At 37.6% G+C, this 15,732-nt stretch overlaps 1 protein-coding gene across 2 annotated transcripts in view; it reads left to right on the top strand.

Moving 5' to 3' along the window:
* The window catches only part of PLCB1 (phospholipase C beta 1), a 706,541-nt gene extending 691,376 nt beyond the window's left edge, over nt 1-15,165 (top strand). Inside the window, exon 32 of one of the 2 annotated variants that reach the window (XM_058684913.1) lies at nt 11,851-15,165. In XM_058684913.1, the coding sequence (XP_058540896.1) occupies nt 11,851-12,078 (228 nt within the window). In that variant the 3' untranslated portion in view covers nt 12,079-15,165. The remainder of the gene's footprint in view (nt 1-11,850) is intronic. The other variant, XM_058684915.1, reaches the window with a different exon arrangement.
* Nucleotides 15,166-15,732: the final 567 nt, after the last annotated feature.

The following is a 15,732-nucleotide window of genomic DNA, read 5'->3' as shown; positions in this document are numbered from 1 at the left end:
TTTTCCATTTTGACCTAGAAATAAATTGATCATCTTTTCCTCATTTTCTTTAGATTTCAGTTGCTATTGGCAACCTGGAATTACAAGGTTAAGCAAATGCTGCATTTGCCTTGAGTGGTTTGTAACTTTGAACTTTGAGTTCATGTTCCGTGAGAATTGCTTACCTATAGGAATCACTACTGCCTTGCACGTGGCAAATCCAAACAGTCTGAATCTGCTGTCAAGCTTCTGCTGGGACTGTATGGGTTTTATCAATTTTTAAGTTTATTCTTTGATTTATTGGAACTGGATACCCATCTATAAGGGTACTATCAATCTGGAAGCTGCAGTCACTCATGGTACTGGTTTGGGTTCCTGATTCTTCATGGCTGAAGTTTTTCCTTCAATGGGCCCCATGAATCACTAGCTTCTTCACCTTGTCCCTATGATTATGGATTGAATTCTCCTAGTCTGCATATCCAGCGTGGAAACAAGTGGCTTTCTGCAGGAACTATAGTTTCAGCACTTCAATACCCCAAATGCTTAGGCCTTCTTTCCCATTCTCTTAGAACATTAAAACCCCAGTTTCTTAAGATGGAGAATTTTCTCTACCACTCATGGGCCTTTTGACTTTGTGTTCCTTTGTTATTCCTGTGACTTAAGGACTTATTTTTCTCATATTAAAACTCTGTTATCAATTTAAATTAAATGTATGTGTTCTAGGGGCGCCTAGGTGGCTTAGTCTGGCAACCAACTCTTGATTTCAGCCCAGGTCATGATCTCACAGTTCATGGGTTCAAGCCCCATGTCTGGTTCTGTGCTGACAGTGTGGAACCTGCTTGGGATTCTCCATCTCTTCCTCTCTACTTCTCTTCTCTGCCCCTGCTCATTCTCTCTCTTTCCCTCTCTCTCGCTCTCAAAATAAACTTTAAATATAAAATAAAATTAAAATAAAATCTTTATAAAAATTGTATGTGTTCTACTTGATTCAGCATTTCCCTGTTTGGAGTAGAAGATGGAATCTCCACTCAGACATTTTGACTCAAATTCTCATTGCAATTTATCAAAATTCAGAGGAAAACAAATAAACCAACGCAATCTGTAATGGCTGGGATATGTAATGTGGTTCCATTTTCCCACATGAGATCTTCCTACAATCCCCTCTTAACCTGACTGACCTACCTCTGTAATTTTTATATGATCCTGTTATGTCTGTTCTTGGTTAAAGTAAAACTTCATGAGATTATTCTAAAAATAAGAGGAGTTTTGGGGCGCCTGGGTGGCTCAGTTGGTTAAGCGTCCGACTTCAGCTCAGGTCCTGATCTCGTGGTCCGTGGGTTCGAGCCCTACATCAGGCTCTGTGCTGACAGCTCAAAGCCTGGAGCCTGCTTCAGATTCGGTGTCTTCCTTTCTGACCCTCCCCCGTTCATGCTCTGTCTCTGTCTCAAAAATAAATAAACATTAAAAAAAAAAAGAGTCTGCAAGGTGGCTCGAGCTGATTTTGAAACCACCCATTCTATATGTGTATTTTAATGCTTTTCCCGCTGTTTTCAGTAATCTCTCAGCTGATTGATGATGTTGAGGTTAAAATACCTGTGTTAATTCTTTATAAAATTCTCCTGGCCACTCTATCCCATGCTCAGGGGTTTTGCATTTTCCTGTTTATTTGGGATTTTTTAAAAAAATATTTGTTCTTATTTTGGAATGCTATTTTTATGCTAAAAGTGAAATAATCACATTGCCATAAAAATGAGAAATAGAAAAAGTAAAAATACTCAGTCCCAATACAGCTTATATTTTAGCATTTTCTTTCAAAGTAATTCTGTATTCTTAGAAAATATTCTCATAGTTGTAGCCATAGTACATCTAAAATCATATGTTGACCTACTTCATTTATCACAGTCACATGATTATTTTCCCCCATTTTCACAGCCATTTATTGTCTTACATTTATTGGCTGCATTACATTTCTTTAAGCAGAAGCCTATGTTTTCTATTACAGAAACTCTGTTGTATTGTTTTAAGTGGATTTTTTTTGCTTGTTTGTGAGTTTTATTATTTTCCCTAATCCTTAGCAGTAAATTTTAAAATATTTTGAGCAAGATGATTTCAGTACCATATTACCACACGCATTTCCCAAAGGCCAGAGATATTTTTAAAAGGGTTACAAGACTAGGAGGAATTACATTTTTATTTTTTTTTATTTTTTTATTTTTTATTTTAAATTTTTTTTTCAACGTTTTTTTTATTTATTTTTGGGACAGAGAGAGACAGAGCATGAACGGGGGAGGGGCAGAGGGAGAGGGAGACACAGAATCGGAAACAGGCTCCAGCCTCCGAGCCATCAGCCCAGAGCCTGACGCGGGGCTCGAACTCACAGACCTTGAGATCGTGACCTGGCTGAAGTCGGACGCTTAAGCGACTGCGCCACCCAGGCGCCCCAGAAATTACATTTTTAAAAATACAGCAGATGCTGGGCCGCCTGGGTGGCTCAGTCGGTTAAGCATCTGACTTCAGCTCAGGTCGTGATCTCATGATTCAGGAGTTCAAGCCCTGCGTTGGGCTCTGTGGTGACACCTAGGAGCCTGAAGTCTGCTTTGGATTCTGTCTCCCTGTCTCTCTGCCCCTCCCCCACTCACATTCTGTCTCTGTCTCTCTGTCTCTCTCTCTCTTTCTCTCAAAAATAAATAAAAACATTGAAAATACAGCAGATACTTCCGGAGAAAGAAAAAAAAGCGAAATGATCTAAAATGTCTAATGAGAAAACCAATGGGAACAAATGGCTTTATGTGTATATCAAAAGTAACACAACTATACAAGAATATAATTATTTCAAGTGAATTTTTACAGAGTAATATAATTGTGCATTCTTGGTGGGGTTTATTCTATGAAAAACAGAACCTCAAAAATGTCTTAAGCTTCATGTGGTTATTGTATGGTTAGGGCATAATATTGAAACTACTTCCATATATTAGAAAATGTAAAGCAAATAAGTTATATTGTTATCAAAAAACAAAATATACAAAATTAATTACAGAATAAAAAAGATATACCAATATAGAATCAAAGAATTAAGAAAAAAATTCTATAATGTTATATTAAATTTGAAATATCAACACGTACTAACGATTTTTCAAAAATACACATCCTATTGTCTCCTGAGAGCCTAAATACAATGATAGTCTGGAAAGCAGTGAGCACTTTTAGCACCCAAGCTTGGTTATTAATGCTTCTCCAATAAAGGCACCTTGGAAAAGTAGCTGATTCCAGGTCTGAGGCAGAGAAAGGACAAGAGGTGCCTGAGTTACCTTATTTTACCTAGAAAAGCAAGCAAGTGCTCAGAAACTGATGACAGCATGTCAAAAGGACCCAGGAGCATGCCCTTCAACAGCTTCTGCTGGCATTATATAGGACAATTTGAGCTCAAAAAAGACTAATGGCTGTAACTGATTTAAACAAAAGGAATAAATAGAAATAAATATGTGTTGTCTGTAGTTATTCTCAGAGAAAGAAAGACAAGAAAAAGAAGACTCATTTGCTATTTTTTGAAATTACTGTTGCCCCAACTCCTTACTCAGAGTATTTGTGAATCAAAGGAAAAGAATTAAATGTTTACTCTCCCTTTTTAGGAGGAACTCTGGTTCCTCTCCACATGATGAGGGAAAGCTCTTCCTTACAGAAGAATACTAGCTAAATTTAAAAAAAATAGAAAAATGAATTTTCTCCTAATAAAATAGGCAAGAATCATCAATTTCATGAAAAGGTGCTAAAGAAACTTTATATAGATCCAGAGTTTTTCCTACAGAATAATTGCCAATAGCCACAGGAAAACATGTCTTAACAAAGTTGAGGTCTGGTATTTACTACTTTTAGCCAAGTGATCAAATTTAGCATTGCTGATAGTGCAACCACACAATAATAGCACTCACTGATACATTACAATATGAGATATAAAAGAATACCTATTGGCTATTCTTGTTCAAGCAAATGTTTAATCCCCATCTAATCAAACTTACAGGTTTAACTTCTAGTTTACAGGAAAGGCAGTTTTCCAGGACCAACTTAAACGACACCACAAGGAAATAATCAGACACATTCAACATGTGGGCATTCTATAAGAAAATTGAACAGGACTCTTCCAAAACTCCAAGTCATAATAAAACTTCAAACAATAAATAATTCAAGTGGAAGAAATAAAAAAGACAAAGACATTACAATTGAATGCAATATAAGAACTTGGAATTCTGGTCCAAAAAAAAGCTGGAAATTTTGGGAGATGTAATACTGGGAAAATTTGAACATGAATGGATGTTAGGTAACATTAAGGAATTATTATCAATTTCCTTGACATGATTAGGATATTGCCATAATGTAGAAAAACGTCTTTATTTTTAGGAGATGTGTGGTATACTATCTATGAGTCAAGTGTTGTGATATCTGAAAATTATTTTCAAGTGATTCACCAAAAAAAAAAAAGAGTGATAGGCAATAATAATACATATGTGGCAAAATATTAAGATTATTAGGGTTGTTTCTAGGGCTTTTGTTCTCATTGCTGTCATTGTGTTTTGTTTTTTTGGGGGGGGTTTGTTTGTGGGATATTGATGGTGGTTTTTGTTTTTACCTCTACAAACAATGCTGCAATAAGCTTGGTGGTGCTTCCCTCTTATATGTTGATGTGCTCTCTTCTCTGGGCCAGATTCCCTTCCCAAATGTGGAGTTGCTGGGTGAAAAGCTATGTACATTTTCTTTCTAGTAAATATTATAGATATCAGATTATTGCCTAATGTTTGAAAAAGTCCATTTCTCACCAGATGTTATTACTCCTTTGAAAAAACTATTTTTCTACCAATATATCCCTTTAAAAAAATGTGCTATTGAATGTCCCTTTTTGTCAATGAGAGTGAACATTTTCTCAACTGTCTATATTTGCACTTCTTCTATGAATTGCTTGAGGTTTGCCCATCTTTTTCACCAAAAAAAGATTATTTTGATTTAGATACATACAGTGACCTTTGAACATGAGTTTGAATAGGTACACTTATACATGGATTTTTTTCAATACAGTATAGTACTATAAATAAATGTGTTTTCTCTTCCTTATGATTTTCTTAATTTTTCTGAATTTTTTCTCTAGCTTACTTAAAGTATATACATATATACACATATATATATACATACATATATATACATATAATAATACAAAATATGTGTTAATATAATATACATATAAAATACAAAATATGTATTAATCGACTGTTTATGTTATTGGTAAGGCTTCTAGTCAACAGTAGGCTATTAACAAATTTGTGGGGAGTCAAAAATTAGACTTGGATTTTTGGCTATAAGGGTTGGCATCCTGGATCCCCACATTGTTTAAGGATCAACCATATACCTAATAAATTTTTCTTTGTAGCTTACAGTTTTTCTACCTTGCTTGAGAAGGTCTCTTTACCCTATGATTATGCAATTACTCACCTAGATTTTTTTTCCTAAGATTTTTGTTTGCTTCCTGTTTTATGTTAAGGTCTTTAATATACTCCTTTGGGCAAAATGACTTGAGTCGGACTTGAGGTCAAACTGAAAAATCTCCTTAAATATCTGTCTGTGCTTTTTCTGTAGCTTTTTTTTTTTAAGTTTTAGCAGTTCTTTTGTCTTTTTATCCTATAGTAGCTTATTATACTCTGATTTCAGTTTGTTTCCTTAGAAAATTGGCTATGATTATATCTCTTTACTAATTCAGTAACCTGTCTTATTTTATATCTATACCATATTTACATTATACTGAGTTCCCTACACCCCCATTTGTAAACTAACCTTCGTAAGTAACTTTACTTTCTCCTTGGTCTTCCTCTTTAAATTTATGAATCTCAAAACCTTGCATAACTAGATCAAATCTCTACCTTATTTTCTAAGGCAATTGAAAAAATGTCAGAGGCAGAATAGCATCCCAAGTGCAAAACTCTTAGACAATATACTCAGGCAGAGCTAAAAACATTTGAACTTGACTGTGTTGTCTTTTCCTGCTTAACTATCCAGAGTAAACAGAAGCTATGAGTAAGCAACATCTTCTGAAAATCAAGTTAACTGAGAAATTTAGAGATTGAGTCTGGCTAGTCAAATTGGAGAACTCAGCCTAAAATGAAACAAATTCTGGCAACGCTTTTATTTATTTATTTATTTATTTATTTTAATGTTTGTTTATTTTGAGGGAGAGAAAGACAGAGTGGAAGTAAGGGAGGGGCAGAGAGAGAGAGAGGAGAGAGAGAGCAGGAGACACAGAATCCGAAGCAGGCTCCAGGCTCTGAGCTGTCAGCACAGAGCCCCATATGGGGCTCGAACTCACTAACCATGAGTCATTACCTGAGCTGAAGTCAGACGCTTAACTGACTGAGCCACCCAGGCATCCCAAGCTCTTATTTATTAATAACTGGGTGCAATGTAATAATTTGCCTTAAAAAGAGAGATTAAATTTCACCATATTCTTCCCTCTGTTTTGCCCATTTTCTAAAAATAGGTCTTATCAAGCAAGCTCATGTTTGCTAATGTTATAGAAAAGCTCCAAAGCATATTGTTCAAATTTAGATTTTTCAGGAAGATCTATCAGTCCTATGGTGATTTTCCCTCAAAAATCTGTTTTAAGGGGCGCCTGGGTGGCACAGTCGGTTAAGCGTCCGACTTCAGCCAGGTCACGATCTCGCGGTCCGTGAGTTCAAGCCCCGCGTCAGGCTCTGGGCTGATGGCTCGGAGCCTGGAGCCTGTTTCCGATTCTGTGTCTCCCTCTCTCTCTGCCCCTCCCCCGTTCATGCTCTGTCTCTCTCTGTCCCAAAAATAAATAAAAAACGTTGAAAAAAAAATTTAAAAAAAAATCTGTTTTAAGATTACAGCAAGGAAAAGATGGGGCCAGCTGAATTAAATTATGAGTGCTTTGTGATATCAGGCCATATATGAGACTCCTTTGAATTTCCCTACTAGATCAGGTAGTTATTGCCACAATACTGCTGCCTACCAAAAAACTAAAAAAACACAAAACTGAGCAGCATACCGCAATAAGCACTTACTAAGCTCATGAGTCTATGAACTGTAGGTGATTCTTCTGGTCTGAGTCAGGCTCAGCTGATCTCAGTAGCCTTGCTCAAGCCTGTGTTTAGCTGGTGGGTCAGCTAGGGACTGGCTGGTTTATAACAGCTTCACTTTCATGTCATAGCTGAAGTGATAGGGATATAATTGGATCCTGTGTCTCTTCCTATAGCAGGCTAGCCTGAGCTTCTTCACATAATGGCTCAGTAAACTTCCAACAGTGAGAGCAGAAGCACATGAAGCCTTTTGAGGTCTAGGCTCAGAACTGCATGCTGGCACATTCTACTGGACAAAGCAAATCACAAGCCTTCCCTAATTTCAGGGGAATGAAAAATACACTCTACTCTTTGATGGGAGATACTGCCAAGGCCATGAGTACAAGGAGGGGGGGGAGGAATTGCTATCATTTGTGCAATTAATCTACCATTCCCATAAAACTTGCAGCTTGAGTTATGGAAAGTAGACATTCAATAGCCTTGAGGATATGAAGTAGAAGGGAATTAGATTGGATGGCACTGAACTCCAGAAGAAGGATCTTCAAGATCAAGCCCTGGTTTTCAGTAAAGGACCATCTGAAGCTCAGGATGGTGGGGAGGCATAACTAGGAAGGATCCAAATGCAAAATCCATCATCAGACCCAATCTCTTGAGTTTTCTGGTCTAAGCCAGATTTAAATCTGCTAGGACAGAATTTAGAAACCCTTCACAAGCCCAATAGAACTCATGAGTGTGGTTCAATTTGACTGCCAACAATAAAAAATCAGGAGATCTTTCATGAAAATTGCAAACATTAGCTAAAGCTAAGTTTCTGGCACCCCGTTAGACAGAGCATGCCCTCCCTTCACTCCTACTTATTTTCATGATTTGACTGCCCCCTCCACCCCCACCCAAACATCTGAGTTTGCAACCCTTAGGCTAGAATAATTCCAGACTCCTGATGGATAGGATTTTTTGGGAACAGAGCCAGACTTTACCCTTCATATTTTCTTACAATGAACAAGTATTCCATTTATAAGAATAAAAAATAAATAAAAGGAAAGCTCTAACTTGAAATTTAATAATAAATGATATTTTGTAATTAATTTGTTAATAACTGATTATAACAATACAATCTACCACTAACCCATGATAAAAGAAAAGTCCACTAAAATTATAACTTAGCCACAATTGGGTCAATAATTAAAAATTATTTTGAATAATGATAATAATAATTATTATTATTGTGATTTATAATAAGGAATTTATATTAATCTTCTTCCCAGTTCCTAGCACAGGGTTCCTAAAACTCTTGAAATTTCTTGACATTTCCTAAATAATGGGCAACAAGATGTCTTTTATTATGTTAATGAGATGACTTTTCAAAAGCCCCTTGGAAAGATGGGGGCTAATTGTGGGGCAGAGGAGGGGGAACAATTGTGGGATTAAAGGATTGGACCTTACAGTGCCAACCCCTAACCTACAGGGAGGCAGGAGGTTGAATCAATGGCCAATGGCTAATCATCATCATGCCTATGTAATGAAGCCTCCATGAAAACCCAAAACGATGGGGTTTGAAGATCTTCTGAGTTGGTAAACATATCGAGGGAGATGCAGGAAGAGTGGGTGCTCAGAGAGCATGGAAGCTCCACACCCCTTTCCACATACTTTGCGCCATGTGTCTCTTCCACCTGGCTGTTCCCGAGTTACACCTCTCTATAATAAACCAGTAACCTAGTAAGTAAAATGTTTGAGTTCTGTGAGCCACTCCATCAAATTAATCGAACCCAATGAGGAGATTGTTAGAGCTGCCAATCTATATCCAGTTGGTCAGAATCACAGGTGACAACCTGGACTTGCAATTGACATATGAAATAAGATGAGGGTCAGGGACAGTCTTCTAGGACTGAGCTCTTAACTTGTGGGATCTGATGCTCTCTCCAGGTAGATATCAGAGTTGAGTTAAATTATAGGACACAGACAGTGTCCTAGGGAATTGCTTTGTGGTATGGGGGGCGGGGGAGGCTCACACACTGGAATTGGCTGCAGAATCATAATTATTAAGATTATATTATTTTTAAAAATCAGGTTATTAAAAAATATTCAAAAGTGTTAGTTTAAGCCTTTGACATTGTCTCACATACCACATTTTCTTTTTTACATATAAATTTAAAAAAGAAACATCACCCTCAAGCACTATGGGGTCTTGTCCACCAGTGACCTCAGAGAAATTGACTCTGGTTATGTAAAATGTATCTAAAGCTGAAGGCCCCCTACACTAACCTAAAGAAAAACAAATCTACTATTTCCTAAACACAGGGCCCCTTGCTTTTCTTCCTTTCCCTATATTCCTTAGAAACAAAACTTTAACAGCATGCATTCCTGAATTAAACTTGAGACAAATTGATGGTGAGACCTGGATGGTAGTTAATGGAAACTGCCCAACACCAGGCTGAGATTTCACTCTTGTAAAAGCCCCACACCCTTCCAAATTGTTGAGACACCTGGGCAAGCATTGGCCATTGTCATCTTGTCTGCGATGCTCCAATGGCTCGCCTGTTCCCAACAGTGAGGGTGCAGCTGTATGTGAAGGTGCCTTTGCTCTATTGTAGCAATGTCAATCTCAGAGCCCCATGGGTGCCCTTCTCATAGCTTGTTTCCTCCTTGGCTTATTAGAATTCATATGCCAGCATGACATATTCATAAATACCCTACATTTTATATTTGGGAGGAATACTTGACTTTCAGTACTCAGGCCAAGCCATTTTTATCAGGCACTTTTTGATGTGGAAAAAAAAAAAAAAGGTCATTCAAACAGATCCACAGTCCATTATCTGAGACTCTTGGGATCATGGTTTTTTTTGGAATTCATAATCTTTCTGATTTTAGAAAGTGTAATATAATGCATATATTGTGAGCATAATACTCCAGAGGGGTGCTTGGTCATCCTCATAATCACACAAATTAATATGTCTACAGTACCATGCATGGATATTCACATTCCGTGAAATATATAAAGATTATAAATAGGTTTATTTCAATTAATGTCTATGTGTTTGCCACAAATGTACAATAAAGTTCTGGACTTCAGAACTTTGAGGGTTTTAGAATTGCAGATAGGGGATTATGAACCCACATTATAGAACGAAGTCTTGGCAGAATTTATCTAGCATAGAAGCAAGAGCAAAAGGAGTTAAACTAAAGAGGGTGTTGTCACGCTGCTGACACTGTCCAGAATGTGGGTAAAGAAGGGGGGGTCACAGCACCGAGGGTCAGACGCCCTGAGCACTGTCTTGACCCTGGGTGGGCCAGGGCTCAGGACAGGCACTAGAGACAGCATGAAGCCTCAGATGAAGCCACAGATGGAGGACATATGGCCAGGATCATAACAAAAAGTAAGTGGGGAGCTCCGAGGTGAGCCAGGCCAGGAAGATAACCAAGGTGTCCAAGGTAGACCAGCCTCATTGGTATCACTTGGGATCCACTGAGAAATGCAGGATCTTGAACCCCACCCAGATCTCCTGAATCAGAAGTAAAGTCAGGAGCCCAGGTGATCTGTGTGCACCTTAAAAGTTTGAGAAGCACAAAAAGCAATTCCTTAATGGTTTTAAGGACATGTCTTAAGAAAATCTGTCTCAAGGCTACTAAGAGGAGAAAAAGCATGCTGTCTCACAGACTGTTTCTAAAACTATACTTCCTGCTTACCATTCAATAAGGAAAGAAAATTTTGTGTAAAATTCTGGGTTTTGATAGGGCTCAACACAGCAGAGCTTTTTAGCAGGCAGTACCCATCGCCAGCCCCGCCCTTCACCCAATCTACAGAGGCACCCAGCTTTCACTTGTTTTATGATTATGGCTTCCATTTGTGTCTGCATTTGAGGAAAGGGTTCTGTGCCTTTTAAAAGTCTGGGCATTCTCCAGAGCATTAAAGAGGTAAATTAAAAGACAGTTTATTAGGTAGCTAAAACAATTTACAAGGCAAATAAAATTAGAATGAAAAAAAGGGAATCAAAATAAAGAGGTGATAAAAGAAGTCAAAACAGAAGTTAGAGTTGGTTACATAAGTATGTTCACTTTGTAAAAATGCGTGGATCTGCTCTCTAGAAGTACCCAGCTGTGGCTTCCCAGCATCTGAGTGAGGCCACACTTCACGAAGCCCACACATATCTCCCCTGTCCTCTCCAGTCAGCCTCTGCCCTCTCCCCAGCCTGATGCATGGTTGACCTTGGCACTCCCAGCTATCAGAAGCTTCCAGCCTTTATATTTAAGAACTTCAGATCATTGCATATTACTTCTGCAAACTTTTTCAAAAGATTCACCTCTGTGGTGCGCCTGGGTGGCTCAGTCGATTGGGTGTCCAACTTCGGCTCAGGTCATGATCTCAGAGTCCATGAGTTTGAGCTGTGCTGACAGCTTAGAGCCTGGAGCCTGCTTCTGCTTCTGTGTCTCCCTCTCTCTCTGCCCTTCTCCCACTCACACCCTGTCTCTCTTTATTTCTCAGAAATAAATAAACAAAAAAATTAAAAAGAGAAAGATTCACTTCTGTGTATGTGTATGTGGGTATGGGATTTATTTATAATGTTGCAGGTCTTTAGCCCTGTTCCTCCACACAGAATCCGAAACTTGATTTTCAGCTATGGACAAGCAATGTGTCCAACTACACTCTGTTTTACGTCTCTATAGATAACCAAGTGGATGGTATTTACATTAAGTCATTTCTCCCCCATCTTTGTACATCTCTTTCAAAGAGGTCCTACGTGGGTGGTTATAGAAAACTAAATGACGTAAAATCCTCTCCTCTCTTGATGTCTCCCAGCTGCAGATGGATCTGGAGCAAGAGTACCAAGACAAGTTCAAAAGGCTGCCCCTGGAGATCTTGGAGTTCGTGCAGGAAGCCATGAAAGGGAAGATCAGTGAAGACAGCAATCACAGTTCTGCCCCTCCCTCCCTGGCTTCAGACCCTGGAAAACTGAACCACAGGCCTCCTTCCAGTGAGGAGCTAGAAGGGGACAACCCAGGAAAAGAGTTTGATACTCCTCTGTGATTGTTCCTGCCAGGCCTTCAAAACATGCATGGCCACTTCATCGGACTCTCTCTTACTACAAAGATCACTGCCCAGGAGCATCTTCCTGAGAAGCATCCCTTAGCCTAAAATCCACACCAAAGGGGGAGTTCTAGACAGATCCATACAGACACCCTCATGCCCAGGCTCTATGCGTTATATGGACACTACCGCAGGTCTACTTATGGAGAGTGCATGTATGTGGGGCTTTTGTTTTCTTTCCAATAGTAAATTCAAAGCAGGCAACTTCCAGGCTCCCTGGGACATTTAATGAAGGACAGTGTCTTTTCTGAAGAAAATCAAGCTCATGTTTTTATTTGAAGCTCTGGTGTAAAGTATTTCAAAGTAATAGAAATAGGTTGAGAAATGCATAGCACTATTTAACACTATTGAACAGTCAACTTAGAGCATTTGTTTTCCTAACTGCCCCTCAACTACCATATCTTCAAGGTAACATGCATATTAAACTGTTCCATCCTTTGCTTTGCAAGCACTGGCGGCTTGCAGTTTGCTAATTTATTTATCGTAGAGGCATCAGTGTATTTGTTGCTGACGTGGCTTTATTAGATACCATAGTGATTCAAATAAGTTGGTTTTCTTTCTTGAGAAAAAGTCACTTGATTGTATCCTCACCCAGTGAATCTATCCCAAGACTTAGTAATATGGCTCCTACATTTGGTTACTTGGGCAAACTGACCACACACTTCCAGACAGTGTGCTTTCTGAGTTGACCGTTTACACTGAAAAAGTCTGGATAGTCATTGGTTGTTGGCCTGAAATTATTACATAACTACAAAGAGTCTGTCTGGTTGAATAAAAATAGTTGAGCTGATATATGTTGAGCAGAGATTCAATCAGACTGAACAGGTTCCAGTGGTTATTTTGCTGTCTCACATTTTATATGGTTCATTTATTTTTACTATAGAGATAAAGATTGAATATTTATCTAGAGAATACACAAACCCACATATAAATGATATATATTATCTCCATGTATATATGTACACACTCAGCCATGTAAGTGCACACACACACACACACACACACACACATACACAAGTATGGCTGTGTGTTTTTTAATTGGCAATGACCCAAGTCTCTTCTACAAGACTTAAAACCAAATTCAGGGATAAATACCTAGAGAAGAAAACGGTCAAACATCTGTATTATGTCGCTATTAAATTATATTGAAATTCTAAGAAACAATTGATGGAACCATTGATACGAGTGGAGGTAGATTTAGAACTTAGAATATGAATTTGATATATATTTTACAGGATCAAAAACTGGATTTTAAGTATCAGATTTTAAGCTTGTTTTAATAGAATATACAAAATGTATAGGGCAGCAATATGGAAATTTATTAGTATCTTTCATAATTTTTAAGTCTGACAGATTTCAATTTTATTCTAACATAAAAAATCTTTCATTATATATCTACTATGTACATTTAATGCACTTAACTATGTCTTTTGTTAAGTTTCTATGTTGGGTGGCATAAGAAAAACAAATTATATTGTGGGAAAACTGATCAAAAGTATTATTGAAAGAACTTAAGTAAGAGAGAGTAATTATATAGAAGAAAATATAATCTAGAGAGTAACACAAAGAACATTGAAGTTAAAGCCCTGAAGAAAGATGCTCACAGCTTTATTTTACTTTAAAATAAACCTGTCTGATTGTAGCTTAGCGAAACATTCTAAAATGCAAAAACCAGTTGTGTCCTGAAAATTGTGTTTCAAGAATTTAATATTTTTATGCAAATTATTTTATTTAACTTTAAGCAATAACTAGGGATCACAATTAAGTTTTAATCAAAATGAAGGCTTAGTTCAAACATTAGGCAAGAGTGTTTGATTAAAAAAAAAACACACACATCTAGCAAGACACAGGGGAAAAAATCCCATCCTCTTTGGAGATGATTATATTTTGATGTGAAAGATTTGGGGTATTAATTAGACACTTAATAAAACTTATCTTCCACTGAAAGAGAATTCTTTTGTAAAGCATTCTACTTTTGCACTTTGAAAGAAAGGCATTAATCGTAAGGAAGCAAGAAAGGGCACAATTGAATGCTGCGTTTTTATAAACAAAATTACAGACTGTCTAACATTGCAGAAGAGTGAAATAATAATAGCATTCATAACCAAACACAATGATGATTATTACAGAACCTTGTATCACAGTTTAGGCCAGAGACAGACAAAAGTGGAAAAAAAACTTGACTTAACACAAACTGTTCTGGTAGTTGGATTTCATGATCTTAGTGACTCGATAGTCATTTTGCAATACATTTGTATTTGGCCATTTACTGTAATCACATTTTTATATCTGTACAATGACAGTTTTTGCAGTTGTGGGGTAGTGTGTAACACTGTCCATCTTGCATCATCGAAACTACTACAGCGATACTATCATTTAACAATATTAATATTACTTGAAATAGAGTAAGATAAAGAAAAAGGGTCTATATGATGTGCAGTTTTGTGCCTTTATGTATTTGCCTTGTTCTGTGTTGAATGTGTGAAATTCTGTACTGTGGTCTTTCCTATAATAGAGAGAGCTGTGTAGTAAATTAGACTGTGCCCCTCTGGTACCTTTACACTACTGAGACTAGCGTGGTTTTGGCCGTGAAAACCAATTTTCAAAATTCTAATGACATGCTGCGTGGTTTTGGTTTTCAGCGTTTCATTTGAACATTTCAACATCGCCATACATTAATGAATACTCCTGTAATTGATAAGCAGTCGTTAAATCCTTCTGAAAGAAAGGGCCATTGCTTGCATTACTTTGAATTTAATGTTGCGCTTGTGCACTGTATAAATATTGTTTGTGACAGATTGGACATTGTGACTTTTGCCTTTTCAGAAGACAATAAAATATAGGACAAAGTATTTGAAACTCTTAAAGTGTACATATTTTGGTTCTTCTATCTCCAATTATTTAAAATGCGTAATTCACATTTTTGTAATAATTCTATGCAATTTTGTGGCATGATGTTTCTTCCACTTGTAATTTTATGTGCTTTCATCACAAATCCAAAGGAAACAATAAAAATTTCTTAACACATCCCAGCTGTTATTTCTTGGTGTCAGGGCCAACCTTTTTTTTTTTTTTTTTGACAGGCAAGATGGTGTGAGTGGGCTTAGTATCAGTCATTAGGAACATAAGGCCCACCCTGACACAGCCCTTCTGTGGCCGCACAAGAAACCAGGATGCTGCAGTGCATGTGCCAGAGGGCACAGTTGTCATTACTGTATCACTCCACCACCCCATCCAGGAGTGGCATTCACCTGCCCATGAATTTCATTTTAGAGATCCTCTCTTCCTTCCTTCACCAAAGCTAAGGAAAGCAAAAGTCAAGGTTTCTTGACAAATAGTGATGAACTGACAGAGTACTTGGTGTAAGTTTTCTTATGAAACATAAATAGGGTTTGCCACATTGATTTTTTTTAAAAAGGAATATACATGTGTGTTACGAGAATGTCCCATAGGCACACCTTATGCAATATATCCATTACCTACTGCTATGTTACACATTAGTCCAAAACCTGGTGGCTAAAAATGATCAGTATCTCTTGTCTCTCACAGTTTTGTAGGTCCAGGATACAGACAGGACAGAGCAGAGATGATATG

This window comes from Neofelis nebulosa, chromosome 9 (genome assembly GCF_028018385.1).
Source record: "Neofelis nebulosa isolate mNeoNeb1 chromosome 9, mNeoNeb1.pri, whole genome shotgun sequence".
Lineage (NCBI taxonomy): Eukaryota > Metazoa > Chordata > Mammalia > Carnivora > Felidae > Neofelis > Neofelis nebulosa.
The sequence above is the reverse complement of the archived record's forward strand: the minus strand, read 5'-3'. Positions and strand labels throughout refer to the sequence as shown.